Source organism: Falco biarmicus, chromosome 7 (assembly GCF_023638135.1).
Source record: "Falco biarmicus isolate bFalBia1 chromosome 7, bFalBia1.pri, whole genome shotgun sequence".
NCBI lineage: Eukaryota > Metazoa > Chordata > Aves > Falconiformes > Falconidae > Falco > Falco biarmicus.
Genome location: NC_079294.1, coordinates 43,144,329 through 43,160,301, shown reverse-complemented (window position 1 = coordinate 43,160,301; position 15,973 = coordinate 43,144,329). Strand labels below are relative to the sequence as shown.

General features: G+C 39.2%; 1 protein-coding gene across 5 annotated transcripts in view; it reads left to right on the top strand.

Moving 5' to 3' along the window:
- ESR2 (estrogen receptor 2) overlaps window positions 1-15,973 on the top strand; it is a 90,786-nt gene that overhangs the window by 45,820 nt on the left and 28,993 nt on the right. Inside the window, exons 1-2 of one of the 5 annotated variants that reach the window (XM_056346112.1) lie at window positions 9,458-9,700; window positions 13,035-13,507. In XM_056346112.1, the coding sequence (XP_056202087.1) occupies window positions 9,698-9,700; window positions 13,035-13,507 (476 nt within the window). In that variant the 5' untranslated portion in view covers window positions 9,458-9,697. Of the gene's footprint in view, window positions 1-9,457; window positions 9,701-9,728; window positions 11,784-13,034; window positions 13,508-15,973 lie in introns of those variants that run through there. The other 4 variants (XM_056346108.1, XM_056346111.1, XM_056346110.1 and 1 more) reach the window with 4 other exon arrangements.

Genomic DNA, 15,973 nt, shown 5'->3' with positions numbered 1-15,973 from the left:
AGACAGCCATAAGGATCTCTTGATGCCACTGATGTCCTCACAAGTCTCACTTCTGCTGACAGCTATGGCTAGCATCCCCTCTGTCCTTCCTGGCTTTGAAAGTCTTTGCTACCCATTTGCGGAACTCTTTAGAAGTAGAGTCTCTGCTGCTGTCTTGAGAAAGGGGCAGGAGCACAGCTGCTAAAAAAAGAGGGGAGCTTTGGTAAGGGTCAGGTATTTAAAGAGACTTGCAGGATCAGGGCCTGCAGGTGGTTTAGGGGCTATGCCAGGGTGTGAGGGGAAAGCAGCTCCCTTACATGTGTGAACAACTAAGGTGCAATTCTGTAGCAGTTAGCAGTAAACCTTTATGTTCCTGTCCCATTAGTATTGTGGATGGCAGGGAACATGACCTTGCCCTTGAAACAGTGTTTAGGGGTTACCACAGGCATAAATAGGATTGGATTGACACAGGTCTAGCTCCATATAAAACTAATAATCAGAAAGTTCTAGCAGTAGGGGTTTAAATCCCCTGTAACTTGCAAAAGGCATTATCTGTTAAAACAAAAGAAATTTCAGACTAAAAGCAGCTGTGTTTGGACCTACAAAATAGTAACGAGAAGAGATGGGGAGGCTCAAGGAAAAGAACATAGAAACCAAGTAGAAAGGCAAATCTGATGCTGAGAAAAATTGCATTAATATAAAGTAATTATGGGAATGGCTGACTGAGTGAATAGTACTACCTTGGTTTGGTCCTGATAGTGCTTGCAGAGAAGCTGTCGATAGCAAAGAGGCAGGAGTCTTTCAGCTACATGGGTTGGCACAGTTAAATCTCCTAATTCAGACAAGAGACTTCAGAAGGTTGTGTAGACTTGAAGGTATTTTGGGGTCTACAATGCAAGAATGAATAACGTGAGGCTTTATCCAAGAAAATTAGGGAAGCTGACATGCTTGTAAGAGTAAATTATAGGTTAATGTTGTGCAAGTAATCAAGCATTTTGAAAGCAATCCTAATGTATAATTGAGAATTGTACCTTGCTGCATGCCTTCAAAATTTTTTTTTTATTTTTTTTTAAATGTTAACTCCGTATGCTGGTTTGGGCTGGGGTAGAGTTAATTCTCTTCACAGTAGTTAGTGTGGACTGTTTTGGATTTGTGCTGGAAACTGGATGTTTTAGTTATTGCTGAGTAGTGCTTAGACAGAGTCAGGGTCTTTCCTGCTTCTCACCCCACCCCACCAGTGAACAGGCTGGGGGTGCAGAACAAGTTGGAAGGGACACAGCTGACCCTAATTGACCAAAGGGATAGTCCACACTGTATGACATCATGCTCAGTATATAAAGCTGGGGGAAGAAGAAGGAAGGGGGTGGATGTTCAGAGTTGGGTTGTTTTGTCATCCTGAGTAACTGTGAGGTGTGATGGAGCCCTGCTGTCCTGGAGATGGCTGAACACCTGCCTGCCGATGGGAAGTGGTGAATGAATTCCTTGTTTTGCTTTGCTTATGTGTGGGGTTTTGCTTTACCTATTAAACTGTCTCTATCTCAGCCCACAAATTTTCTCATTTTTACTCTTCCAATTCTCTCCCCTATCCCACCAGGGTGGAGTGAGCTGTGTGGGGTTTGGTTGCCAGCTTGGTACATTACACTCGGTAAAATAAAGATATTACCTTAAATGGCTCCCAGTTGATTTCCTTTGTTTGAAAATGAAATTTTTTACATTAAGAAAAAAAGTTGCCCTCATCTGTGTTTATGCATCTGATGTGTTAAAACAATGCCAAAGCAGTTTATTAATTATGCTGCCTAAGATGTCTAAGATAAGTACATTGCTGGTTCACAGCAAATGGTAATTATGTTTCAGGTTTTCCTGTGACAAAGACATAAAAACATTTGATTTAGTTTTTTAAAATCTCAGTATTTGCTTCCAGAATTGCTGGTTAATTAATCATTCATATGTCTTTGCTAAATATGAGAATGCTTGGCTTATAAAATGATTCAGTCATGTAAGAGCTGTAACTGCAGTGAACAACAAATTCAGAAGCTTGTTATGTCAGAAAGGAGGAGGAGGAACTTCTGTTTAGGTCTTGCCTTCACAGGAAAGGAAACACTGATAGTATGTGTGTAACCTTGCACTGATGAGCGGGCATCACATTGCTTTGAAAAGATTCATATTTGAGATCTGATGACTAAGTGGTGGTGGGCACAGCTGCTTTAGAATCAGAGATAAAGGGAAGAAGGAAAACACATCCAGAATTGCTATGTGAAAACCTTGCTGACATGTAATGCTGTCAGAACATTCATAAAAAGCAGAAACCCTATTCAGTATCAATCAGGTACGTGCTATATTGAATGAAATATTTATTATTTTAAATGTTGCCAAAGCTCTGTAATTGATAGCTTGTGGATTTATGAACAATAGCCTAAATGAAATGAGGTAGTTAAATTACTGAGAGTTTTTGTTTTGGTTCCAGTGCAAATTTGTTCTTAAAGTCTAACAGTTTATGCAGATTAAATGATCTTTCAACAGGTTTGTGTTTTAAAAATGCTTTGAGGATTCAGAGGAAGTTGTGGAAGTTTATATATTTTAGGACTTTGGCTTAAGAATCTAATTAGGATAGGATTGCTGGACTAGAAGCAGAAGGAGTATTTTTGAGCACACATTAGGGGCTTGGGTTTTTTAAGGTTTTTGGAAAACTGCACAAATGAATATGCTAATAAAAGGTAAAAGACATTTCTTACAATCATAGTATTTTTTAGGACCTGATCCAAAGCAAATTGGAGTTATTGGAAGTCTCCTCATTGACTTGACTGGACTTTGGATCAGGCTTTTCAAATTCCAGGTCTTACACTGATAAATGTCTGGGGTTTTGTTCTTACAGTAGCTATGTCTACCTAAGTAGTTTTCCCATATTAGTCAGTGATACAGCTTTACATTCTTTTAATGAGAACTCAGTTTTGAAAAGCAACTTCCTAATTAGACAGGAAGATACAAGCCTGTTTCTTAAGTTTACTTTTGGCCATGCTAAAAGGTATATTTAACAATAACTAAAGATGGGACAGCACATGCGTAAATTTTCATCAAACCCATCACAACATCTGCCTGAATGCTAGTAAAGACTTTGGGCTAGCAATGACAAGAATGATCTGGTCTTTTTATCTTGGAGGTTTTATAAGTGAGGTTTTATTAGAGAAAATAAATTTCAAATTGGAGAGAGCAAATTATGCAATTTAGACCTTGGAATAGCTGGTAAATGTGCTATTTCTTTTTGGGAAAGGGTTCAGCCTTGTCATATGGAAAATGATGCACAATTACCATTTATGTGCAGAGAAAGTTTTGATATGGTTATGGGTTGCATGAGAAACCACTTTTGAATGTAAAGTAATTTAGCATTTGATTCTGATGTACTGAGTATTACCAGCAATGTTTTCTCATCCGTATCCTTGAAATTCTTTGCTCATCTGTTGTCTCTCAAAGAGGGGGAGAAATCTTAAGACTGAAGTAGGATGCCTTTACTGAATCACAAATATATTGTGTATTTTTAATTTAAAGTTTTAGAACTTTTATATGCTATTTGAGAACTTTATCGAAATTCCTCTTTGTGAACATAAAGTTTAAACACAGACTCACTTCTCTTTCTATCCTCCTTTTTGCTTTCCTTTCTTTCCTTTCTTATATCTTTCTAAATAAGATGTAACTTACATTTTGCAGATGCAGTGACAGTAACACAGTATTAAGAGGAAGACAGCTGTAGTGTCTCTATTCTGAGACTGGTAATTTTGTGTGTGTGAGTGAACAGCTCAGCTTCCTCAGACTTTCAGAGGAGAAACAACAATAAAAATCTTAGACCTGAAGGGATGGACTAAATCTGATGCTTCTTTACAGTTGCTCTCTTAGGTGCTGTAAATTGTAAGAATAGTTAATGGAGCTTCAAGTGTTGCTGGAAAAAGTGGAATCACAAAAATTATTTTATATCCCAGTGAATTTCTTTGTTAAACTTCAAATATCACAGGATGAAAATACCCATAGTTTCAGAGATATTATTAAAATGTTGCAATTGCAGAATTGCCTTTATAAGTCAGGCACTGTATCTTATGATGATATTATGATAAAGAATGTATTAAAATATGATCATTAAAATCACTATACATCCATGTTAGTGTATGATCTATTTAAATACTTTTTATTTTAGTTCTGGTTCTTGAATATTAACTTAAAGGTACAAGTAGGAAAGAACTTACAGTGAAAAGGAATGGTGATCCATGAGGCTGAATAAATTTTATATCCTCTATGTTATTGTGCTTTTCTTCAGTTATCTGCAACATGCTTTTGCTAGCAGCAAGAAATATTCACATAGAAGAGTTTGGTGATCCGTTCTTCCAGAGGCAGGAAATATGAAGCTCAGAGAACAGAAATCCCAAAAATAATTTCTCAGATTTCTTTTTAATAAGACTAGAAGGATATTAAAGTTTTGTCTTAATTAACATATTAGACAAGTGTCTGTGTGAATCAACAACAAATTTCTTACTCAGTTAAGACAGAATTTTACTCACAGTAAAAGACCGGTTTTCATACCCAGGTTAATGATGAGACAGATCTAGAACAACTTTTTTTGTTTAAGGGGCTAAAACAGATACACAAACTTTTGTTACCTGTGGACAATGTTAAACACACCTGATCTGGGATTTCATGCAGCATTCTAACAGTGTTTCATAGCTTGAAAGGCAAGAATAAGCAATACCTTGGTTTCTGTGTTGAATATTTCAGTGAATTAGTGATGATGAGGGAAAAGTTACAGCATAATTACTAATTTGTCATGCAGTTGTAAGTCTTAAGTCATCAACATTGGGTATGAAACAACTACATTGCAAAACCTTTTTTTAAAGAGGTTAGAATAAAATTGCAGGGGTAAAAATATTTAGTCTTGAATTTTCTGTTAATGTTAAGATGCATAGTGAAATGAATAAAAGTAAAATAGTGTTTTACATAAATTCCAAATAAGGAAACAAATTGACTTATAGCTAAAACCAGAAAAGCGGCTAAAACTGTACTGCATTTCATACATATTCATATATAGATTTAATTTTTATCTAAGTACAGAAAAGGTTGGTTATTCAAGTTTTATGACTAAAAAGACAAAAGTTTGCTTTATGCAGTAAAAGGTAAGGCAACCACATACTGGGTCCTTACCAGCCACATATTTAAGAAGCATGTCATTTGGATACTGACTGAAGCAAGACATAAGCTGGATGCTCCTTGCTGTCACAGTCACACAAATGAAGCAAGTCTCTCAGTGTCTCCCAAAGCACTGTTCAGCTCCGCAGCTTTAGTGGCAGCCTGAGTGGCAGTGATGGAAAAGGCATCTTCTATGTGGCATGTTTTCCTTGGACAGACACAGCAGACTGTCTCGAAAACAAAGCTGAAAAGTGCTATTAGTTGAAGATGCTTTTAGGCTGGTTGCTTAATAAGACCACTGGTGAAACAGACTCTTTTGCTACATAAATTAATCCTACAGCATGAAAAATTTGCATGGTAAAGAGACTGTCTGGAAAAAAGCACAGTAAATGAGATGTTTTATTTGCAGGATGAGAGAGGGGAATAAGTGTACATTGGTCTGACAGGAAAAAGTCTGCTGCTTTTTCAGCACCCTTCGGGTTTCTGATTCCCTGACAGCATACTTACAAGGAAGGTTTTCTTATGCCAAAGATAACTATGGTTATCACAGTTGTCTCTCAAGCTTGTAAAGCAAGAGGTCATTTGAGGAGCCTGAGACATGGCGTGCTCAAGAGAACAGCCAATGCATCATGTCTGCTTAGCCAGGAGACACCAAATCCTCTGTTCACTGACATACGTGCCAAATAGAAAGTCCCACCCTGTGTTTTGGAGCTGTTGCAGGTCAGATCTTTGGGTGATATAGCATATGCTGCAGAAATAAATTAGTTCATGTCATTTGTGGATATGTCTTGTTTGTCTACCTACCTATCTAATCTTGTTGTCTATGGATTGCCGGGGGATCTAGGTTTCAGGGGCAGTTTTGACCTTACAGTATTGTCCACTGGCCAGAGGGCTCTTAATCTCATCACAGGTTTTAATGCCTAGTGGTGGACAGCTGCTGCCAGGGAAAATCTCTCATCCTTACTTTCCTAAGCAAGCAAGACAGTCAGTCTCTCTCCCTGAGGGAGTAGGAAGTTTCAATTCCCGCTCTATTCCTATTGCCCGATTTACTTGTTTTTCTTCACATATTGACTTTTTTTTTTTCCCTCCTTTTCTCTCAGATTTCTGTCTGGCATGAGTGCGTTGCTGCTGGCACTGCTCTGTATATCCTCACAGACCTGCATGGGGGAACTGCTGTGGGAACAGGGAATAAATGAGGTGGTATTTTCAGTCCCCAATGTATTTATTTTTAATATGGGAGATATAAGAGTAAGCAGAAAGAACTTGACTGAAAGATTCTTAGCCTCTGTGCCAGCTCATATCTACATGATACCAATAACTAAAGTTAATCAGTAATCCTCCAAGCTGTGTAAAAGTCTTACTAGGCAAAATGAGGCTATTTATCCATATGTATTTCCCTTTTTGATTGTAGATCACAGAATCCCAGCATGGTCGGGGTTGGAAGGGACCTCTGGAGGTCACCCAGCCCAACCCCATGCTAAAGCAGGGTCACCTACAGCAGGCTGCACAGAACTGCATCCAGGGGTGTTTTTAATCTCTCCATAGGAGACCCCACAGCCTCTCTGGGCAGCCTGTGCCAGTGCTCAGTCACCCTCAAGGTAAAGAAGTTCTTCCTCAACTCAGGTGGAACTTCTTGCTGTTTGTTCTTGTTGCACTTTGTGCCCATTGCCCCTTGTCCTGTCGCTGGGCACCACTGAAAGAGCCCGGCCCCGTCCTCTTGGCACCAGCCCTTCAGGTATTTGCATACAGCGCTAAGGTCCCCTCTCAGTCTTCTCTTCTCCAGGCCAAGCAGCCCCAGCTCTCTCAGTCTTTCCTCAGAAGGGAGATGCTCCAGTACCTTCATCATCCTTGTAGCCCTACAATGGTTGAACGTGGCACTCCGTTTCTCAGCAGAGTCATACAAATTAAGTAAGTTCCTCAGTACAGGCTTTGCTAATGACTAGGAAGTAATGAGGTGGAGGAAGGCTCCTGTATGCTTGTTCCAGGCACTGCAATTAAGGGAGAAATGGTGTCTGAAGGAATTAATTCTTCCTGGATCCGGGGAACTGGTGTACTCCCTGCTGTTGGCACAGAGCTATGTTTTAATTAAATAGTGCGTGCTGAGAGGCCCATGTGTACTTCAGGGATGTTGGCTACAGAGGTACCTCCCAGCTCCATGAAAATCTGAGTCCCAGGTGTAGGCCAGCCTGTACCGCTCTTCCCGCCCTTTCTTGCACCAGAGGTAGATGCTATCTTTTAATAATACTGTTCTTATTGGACAAGGGTATATTCTGTGTACTGGCTTCTGCCATGATACTTCTGTGGATTGAAGTGTGATTACAAAATCCTCAGATAGATCCTTGTAATTGTTACTTGTGTAATAGTTTTAATACATGATTCTTTTCTAGGGAAACATGCTTAAATCTTCATGCAGAAATTCAAATATTGTTTTTGATTGAATACATATTGAATGTCCGTGCTGCACTTTGAAGTAGTGACATGGAGAGTAAGGGAGTTAAGTCTCTCAGTTTGCATTTGTATTCTTGAGCAGGACAGCAGCTTTCCATTTCTGGTCTCTGAATTCCTAAGAAATCCACATCACAGAAAGCTTAAAATCCGTTCTGAGGTCTGGTAACATGTTAAGGGTCTACAGACTGAAAGGCTACACACTGCTGTAGTCCATCTTGACTCTAGCTTGAACTGAGACCTGAAAATCTTTTCCAGTTCTGTGCATACCTTCTAGTGAACTAATCCCGTTGCAGTATATGCAAGACAGCTGTTTTCATGTACCATGAAGTGTTAAATGCTGGCTGTCGTTGGACAGGACACACAGCTCTTACGTTCTTGAACAAAGCTGACAAGATGGCTAGTGTCCATGATCCTTTGTATGTTTCACTCTCTCCAGGACAGGTAAAACAGAATTTCTTCTGCTATGAATGCCTCCAGTAGTGGGAAGGGACATCTGGAGAGCAACTAATCCAGCATCACGCTCAAAGTGAGCTCAGGTCGCTCAGGGCCTTTTCAGTCAAGTGTTTTAATATCTCCAAAGATGAAGGTTTCACAGCCTTTCTATCCTGTTCCTTAATTCTCACCATGGAGGATTTTTTCATATGTCCAACTGGAATTTCCCTTGCTCTGACACTTGTCTTGGCTTGTGCACTTTTTCTGAAAAGAGCCTGGCTTTTTTGCCTCTGTAACTCCACGTCAGGGAGTAGCAGACTTCAGTTACACCCTCCTGGAGTCTTGTGTTCCTCTGGTGGAACAAACAAGAGTTCCCTTGGTGCCCCTGTGTATGTCATATGCATTGAGCTCTGAAATACATTTATAAATGTTTAGAATAACCTAGAAGTTGTCAGTGACCTCAGTAACAAAGGCTAAGACAGGCCAAAGAGAGTGTTCGTTTTGCTCAAGTGTTTTGACATATTCTTGTCCATGTGTTTTTAATCTGCAATATTTTCTTCAGGGGAGGTCTTGATCTCATTGACAACAGGCTGTTATTTTTTTTGCAATGAGTACAACACCTGAGGTCCTGACAGATAGCTTTATTTTTATTTTGCTTCCCTATCTGTCCCCTATTCGTTGCACCTAGTCCTTTGAGGTAATAATAAACTTGTTTACTTATGTGCCTTCTGTTGGCAGTATCTGCACTGCTGTGTTTAATGAGTAATAACTTTTTCACAAAACTTGAAGCACAAGTACCATTTTATGCATCAGGAATGACTTTCCTTTAATGATCAGTTTTTGAGAAAATGATTCAGTTTATTGTTGCAGTGAGTTGCTTAAAATGTAACTTAGCAGAGTATTAATAGAATGTAGTGCGTGATGACTGAGGGACTCGGGCTATGGGGTGTTGGAATGCATGCTTGCTGAATCACTTCTATTGAAATGAAAGGAAGAATGATTGCACTTTAAGCCTAGCAGAGAAAAAGATCATCTTAATTCTCTATTGCAAAAAAAGTGTTTACTCAAAATATATGACTTACCTAGAAAATTCTAAGCCTGTTATACTGTATGTTGATGGAAAGGTGCCTGAGAACATCCATCACTATATTGCTTTTTGCGGTGTTGTGTTTTTCTAGGAAAATATTTTGTATTATATTTCCAAGAAGGCTCTAAAACATGGCAGCCTGCCCGTTCTACTTATTTTTTCCTCTTTCCAAAACTAAAACAAACAAACAAAAAACCCTAAAAAAAATACTGTATTAGTTATTTCAGTCAAGGCTTTTAAAAAGATACTTGTATAGGTAATGTGTAATAACTGGCTTTTCAGTTTGTTCAAATGGGTCAGCTGGCTTAATTATTTACCCGTGTATCTGTTTGACTATGACATCTAAACCAGTTCTTGCGCCTGATCTGGTGTGTCTTGCATTGGTGACTCTCAAGATACACTTCAGTACATAGAGCTGTTTAAAACAAGAAACCCAGTTTTCTCTGGTGGAGAACATTGATAACATCACTTTCTTTTTCCTACATCCTCATGGATAATGGTATCATCCTCTGGGTACTGGAGCCAATGGAACTGTTTTCTCTTGTGCCAGATGTGAACCCTGCCCGTAGTGTCTTAGATTTGTGAATGGTAAGTGTTACTCAAGGAAGTGGATGGAACGACTGTTTACTTAATAATGGCTTTCAGTTGTTGATGGTCTTGCTAAGCTAAACTGACTTAAGTGGATTGAAATATTTACAGTCTCCCAAAAGACTGCAGTGTAAAACTAATGGATACCTGTTTTGTTTCTGTGTCCGGTACAGACATAGTGCAGTGATAATAGACTAGATGTAAATAGCATGCTTTATAGTTGAATCTCACTTTTAAAAAGGAGGAAGTGTTGGGACAAGAGTTCACTTTCTGTGGAATTTTAATTTCTTTTTAATGAATGGTGCTTAAGATATGAGGACATTACACCAGGATGGAACACATTTATTAGCCTATTGCACTACTTGCAGTCCTTGGCTTAAATGTGGTTGTGCTTCCTTCTGAGGTATTGGTGGAGTTTGTTTTCTCCAGCCTTAAATCTGAAGATCTGGTTCCCTCCATCTGCAGTCCTTCTTTAAGACAGAGAACTTCACAACAGTCAATTTTTAGGACCTTCTGAGCAATACTGGATGACTTCAGCAGTTTCATTTTATTTGTGAGGTTCTGGGCTTTCCATTTTAAATTCTCGGCTATAAGGAAATGTGAACAATGTGATCTCAGGTAGATCCATAGTCTACTGTGGCTAAACTATTTCTGCTACCCAAGTTAATTATTTTAAGCCAATGCTGTTATTTTTTCGCTATATTGCAGTCTGCTGAAGACCGTGAGTACAGTTGTGTTTTTTTTTTTTTTAACCTCCTGGAACCGAGTGTCCCTTGTTTTGTAAATAAGTCATGAGCAGTCTGTTTTTGAGGAAGGCTGTACTGACTTTTCAAGCTTGCACGACTCCTCCCTCTAAACCAAACTTCACTCTTGCTTCTCTAAACTCCTGTGTATGTTTCTAAATACTATTTGTTGCCCTGTGGAAACAGTATGGCCTTCTGCTAAATAAGCAGTTATTTTGCAAACCACTCGAGTGGATTACCTGTCCAAAAACCCATGGCCTAAATCTCAGCTTATTTCAGTTTGTAAAATTGTGTAGTACCCATTCTGCATTCTCTCTGCTTCTACAGCGTACATGCATGTTTTTTCCAGATGTTGGAGGGAAGCTACACAACCAGCTGTCTGCTGAAAAAACTATCAAAGTATCAACGCAGAATGCCTGTAGCTGACTGCACGAAGGTGTTGTTGTAATGCCTCTCAGGGCCTTCTCTCCAAAGGGTTTGGGGTTACCCTGCACTGTGGGGCCTTTTGGGGGGAGGGCAGAGGGAGGTGTTAGTGCAGGCAGCTCCTGCTGGATGTTCCCGATGCTCTTGCAGAATGTTCGCGCACACCTTAAATACATGCAGCCCCTGAGATCACAAATGATACGCAGCTTCACCTACACAGAAGCTTTACATGAATTTTGAATTCAGTAAGCTCACTGGGCCCATTTGTAGTAACCACTGAAAACAGTCTTAAAATCATTTTGTAGTTCCATCATCTGCTGCTTAAAAATTTCGTGGGCTACCCGCCCCATAATTTGGGAGTGAAAGCACCTTTGGGATTGTCAGTGCTTTTTGCAGTGAGAACTGAATGATGCTTGATTTCTCTTAGAGGAGACCGTGGAGCATCTGGCGGGGGCAAGCGAAGCGTGTGGATTGTGTGAGGGGTGAGGTCAGACTCTCCTGGTTTGACTGCATCAGCGTTCCAGCGCAACAACTGCTGGATGTAAACAGCTGCTGAGATATCTCATTTTCCTGTTTCCCACAAAGGAAAAAACAGCAGCTGGGTTTGAAGTGCCCAAGATGATTTAAACGAGTTTCTGGTTATTTCTGCAGATATCTTCAGTTTCATCAACAGAAAGTGAGAAGGAAGGACGGACCCTAAACTACCCATTTTATTCAAAAAGTCAGTTTCTTACATTTTATGTTTTTGCCTCCATCGTCCTGGCCTTAGAGAGGAAAAATGTGTCTATGCCCCAAGGTGGCATATTAGAAATGCCATCTGGCTGAGAATTTTAGAGATAGGAAGATTGCTGGTAATTCAGCAAGCCTGTGTTTGAATATTCCTCATCTTGCTTTATGGTCATGTGAGGTGAAAAAAGGTAAGAATATCATCAGTACCTTGCCCGCTTCTGGAATAGCAAAGCTGTGGGTGACTTTTTAATTACTCTGTGATTATTATTGTTTTTTACGTTAAGATCTTATTACCATCTGCAAAAGTACACTACAATATCAGTTTTGGGGGCTGGAACTTGCTGTTTTGGAAACAGAATTGTTTTGGATTGCAAGCTATAAGAGGGCTGCATGTCTGTGTTCAAAGCTGGAATGAGCTGCAGATGAAATCCTTAGTGAAGAATAAAAAGAAATATTTTTAAGTGCTACTGTAAAAGTAATGCTTCCAGGACAGGGTTATGCCTTAGGAGGATAGTTTTGGTGGACCTGTTTTGGTTTTGTTTTGGTTTTTTTTTTCTTTTAAAATTTTTTTCTCTCTTCAGTAATTTGGATATACCTAAATCTGGCAGAGTATTTACAGTGGGCAAATTAAGGTGTCTGTTTTGATAGTTGGTTCGGATGGGAGGAAGGATGGAGAGTATAGTTGGGATGGGGCTCGGGAGTAGCAAGAAATTATAAAACTTCCAGACCTGATGAAATCACTTGAGTTCTGTGGTTTTGGCTCTGGAAATATCTGTATTTTGTGACTTCTACTTTTATAATGGCTCTGTTCAGAGGTGCCATATCCAGGGACCTCTCAGTGATGAAGTTGCATTGCTTACAGACATCCGTTACATGTCTTCCTCCTCTGTGGAGAGGGATGTGCAGTGGAGTTTGGGGGGGTGTGTGTGTGTTTTCAAAATATCTGCTGTTACATGTTTGTGTTGATAAAGGGAGGGCTGAAGTAGTACACTTAGAGGGAGCAGGAGATGGTGAGTTTTATAAAGAGAATTGATTTCTCAGGGCACTCACACCGTAGCTGTGTTTTGCCTCGGCGTAGAGCAGTTTTACCCTCGTTGTAACAAGTTACTTCTGTTAAGATCCAAGTTGTCACCTGTATCTTTGTTTCAGATTTCAAGTGATATTTTTTTTTTTTAATATTTTTCAAATTATTTTTTAAGGGAGTTTGAACTCAATGTGTGTCTTGGCCTTCATTTAAGGAAGTTCTAGAAATCTTTCTTTTTCTTAAAGGTAGTAAATTTGTACCTTGACTGTTGAAGTGCATTTGGTATGTAATCTGTTTTAACAGGATATTCTTATATTCTCTGTTTTACTGATTCCTTTTTTCTTTTCTAGGAAAGACTTAATGCAGAACTTTACTAGTTTTTAATTCAACTTTTTTTATACCTTTACCATCTTAGGATGAATATTTAAACAACAATCTTCAGTCTTGCTTCAAAATGTCCCTGTGTGCATCTTCTCACAAGGACCTTTCTCAGTTGCTGCCACTTCAGGATATTGGATGCAGTAAAACAGAATTGAAAACCTCACCTGCTGGTATCATCTCTCCAGTTCCCTACAGCTGTAATCAGTCCACGTTGACAGCAGAACACAGTCCAGTCTATATTCCCTCATCTTACATGGAAAACAGACATGAATATTCTGCAATGGCATTCTGCAGTCCTGCTATGATGAATTACAACATTGCCAGCAGTTTCGGTGATTCAGAGAGTGTGTCTGTGAGGCAGACATCAAGCCCCAGTGCATTATGGTCTGGTCCTGGCCATCTCTCCCCTCTGACATTGCACTGTCAGTCATCGCTTCTGTATGCAGAGCAGCCAAAGAGTCCCTGGTGTGAGGCAAGCCTGATGGAGCCAGTGCTACCTGTGACCAGGTCAGTCCTACTCGTTTCTTTAAAACTTTGCTGAACATTATTTACAGTTTCTTAAGTTCTTTTAAGTCTTTTTTTTTTTTTTTTTTACATTTGACTTCTATACGTTGGTCTCTCTTTTTTTTTTTAATGTAACTTCTGAAATGGAAGGTTTTTTTCAATAGTTCTCTTGAGCTATTGAACTGTACACCAACACAAAACACTACAACTGCCTTCAATGTGGCAACTCTTTGCTGTGTACAAACAAAAGTTCAAGACTTCTAGGTACTACTCTGTAACTACTCTGGCAAATTAAGTCCTTTGAGTGAAAGAAGTAAAGGTTCATTCTTTTTTTCTTTTCATACAGTGTTTGAATTCCATTTTATCTGGATTTTTTTTCGGTTGGGTGGTTTTTGTTGGTTTTTTTTTACCGCATCTAATAGTTGTGAAGGATTTTCATTGGCTTGGAATTTAAGGGAAATGTTTTCTTTGTCTTTTGGTTTTAATATTAACAGTCACAGAGCAGCATCTTTTCCAACCAGAATGATTCTGTCTGTGAGTCTATGTTCAAAAGGGTGCTGCTACTGAAAAAGTCTGATGACGTTTCTTGTTGCTGTTCTCAACTGACTTTATAAAGATGTTGTAAACAGCAGATTCATGGGCTAAATTTTCAGCTGTAAAGAAACTGTATTTGCAAAAACATGTTCCCATTCTGCACATTTACTTATATTACAAACCATAAGCAGTGCGTAGATCATCAGCTGAGGAAATTACTCCATTCACGGACACACCAGCTGTTGGATGGATAAAAGCTCAGGGTGTTGCAGGTGCTGTTCCTGTTTTAGCAGCTGTATGTTTATTCATAGGGCTCCTTATTTAACTTCAGCAGTTCTTGTTGGTATGAAAACTAGTGTGTCCTGGCAACAGTTTTAGTTCAATTGTTAATAAAGGGTTTGCACTATTTTTGAGACTACCCATGTTCCTTCTGCAATTTGTGGGCCTTATGTTGTCTGCACAGGGCAAAGATGAGATCTGCATCTCCTGACTTGTAGGCTGCACAGATCTTCAGCCTGGCCACCTGGCTAGGCTTTATTTGGAGTCAGCAGAGAGTAGCAGGCAGTTCTGGAGTGCAAATCTACTTTAAGTGGAGGTGTGTGGATTGGGTGTTTGGGTGGCACATACACAGAAAAATTCCCCAAGCAGGTCTAATATGAATAGGGCTAACATCCAAACTCTTCCCACTTTGGCTGATGTTTCAAAACTTTGACAGCTCTGGAAAGGCTGCTGTAGGTCAGTGTTTGAAGCTGTCCAGATGATGGGACAGCAGCTGGAATAGCCCAAGAGCAAGAGCTCCCCATCTGATGCTCTGCAGTGTGCTTCTACACAGACAGAAGGGAAACCAAACCTGCCACACTGGAGTTTTAAGTCAGTCTTCTGCCATCTGTGTAGATTCATACAGACTGTTGCTCTTGTAGCTGATGATGACCTAACTTAAACAGAAGTCAATGAAATCTGGGGTCTAAATTTGTGACCTTTATTGTTCAGCAGCAAGTAACTAATGTGTTGCTTGGTAGCTGGACCTTCTCAATGTTTCATTTGTCTCAGCGTGATGCACTGTAACCCCCTTTTGTGTATAGAAGTTGTAAAAAAGGGGAAAAAATAATTTGACATGGAAACACAAAAAGCAAGAGCTGTAGTTTCATTATTGTGGATATCTGTTCTGAAATAAGGCTGAAAAGAAAAAAAAAAAGGCAAAGCCCTGTGTTTCCTTTTGCTTTATCCTTTGGTGAAGTCTTAAATTAATGTCATGAACGTTATATTTATTGCCATGGGAACAATGACTGTGACACTACAGATTCATAGATTATACCTTGAAGGAAGAATTCTTGAGATTGAAACTTAAAGGAGTAGCTCTGGGGGAAGGGAGGGACTAATGCTTTAAAGTGTAAATAATTTTAAACAGCGTTATAGTTTGAGAAAAGGGTTTTTGTTTGAAAGATGAGTAAGAAAGCATTCCTATGTGTTTAAACCTGTTACACGGTTTATTTTACCTTTCAAAATAAAGCAAGATGTCAGCGTGAGAATAGTTTATTTTCCATTCACATTAGCTAAACTAATGCAGTCTGCTTTGCTGAAGGTGATCACTGGGCAATTTGGATCTCCTTGTAGCTTAAAATAAGGAATCTTGAATTCTCAGCATTCCATTTCCTCATGAATAGGTTCGTTATATGAACACAGAAGAAATGTGTTTAACTTTGTTAAATGCAAATGTTAAGGAGCATAGTATTACTTTGCACCAATAGTTAAACAAAAATTGTATTCCATGTAAAAATAGATGTGAACTTTGAGACCCATTTTTTTGTATGAAATGGCAATATTGGTGATAATAGGTCCTGTATCTAGTGAGGACAATAGAAATAGTCTCATAAATGTTGTTGGAGCAGGATCACTCAATTGATAGTAAAATGACATGAAGAGAAAAGGCATGTG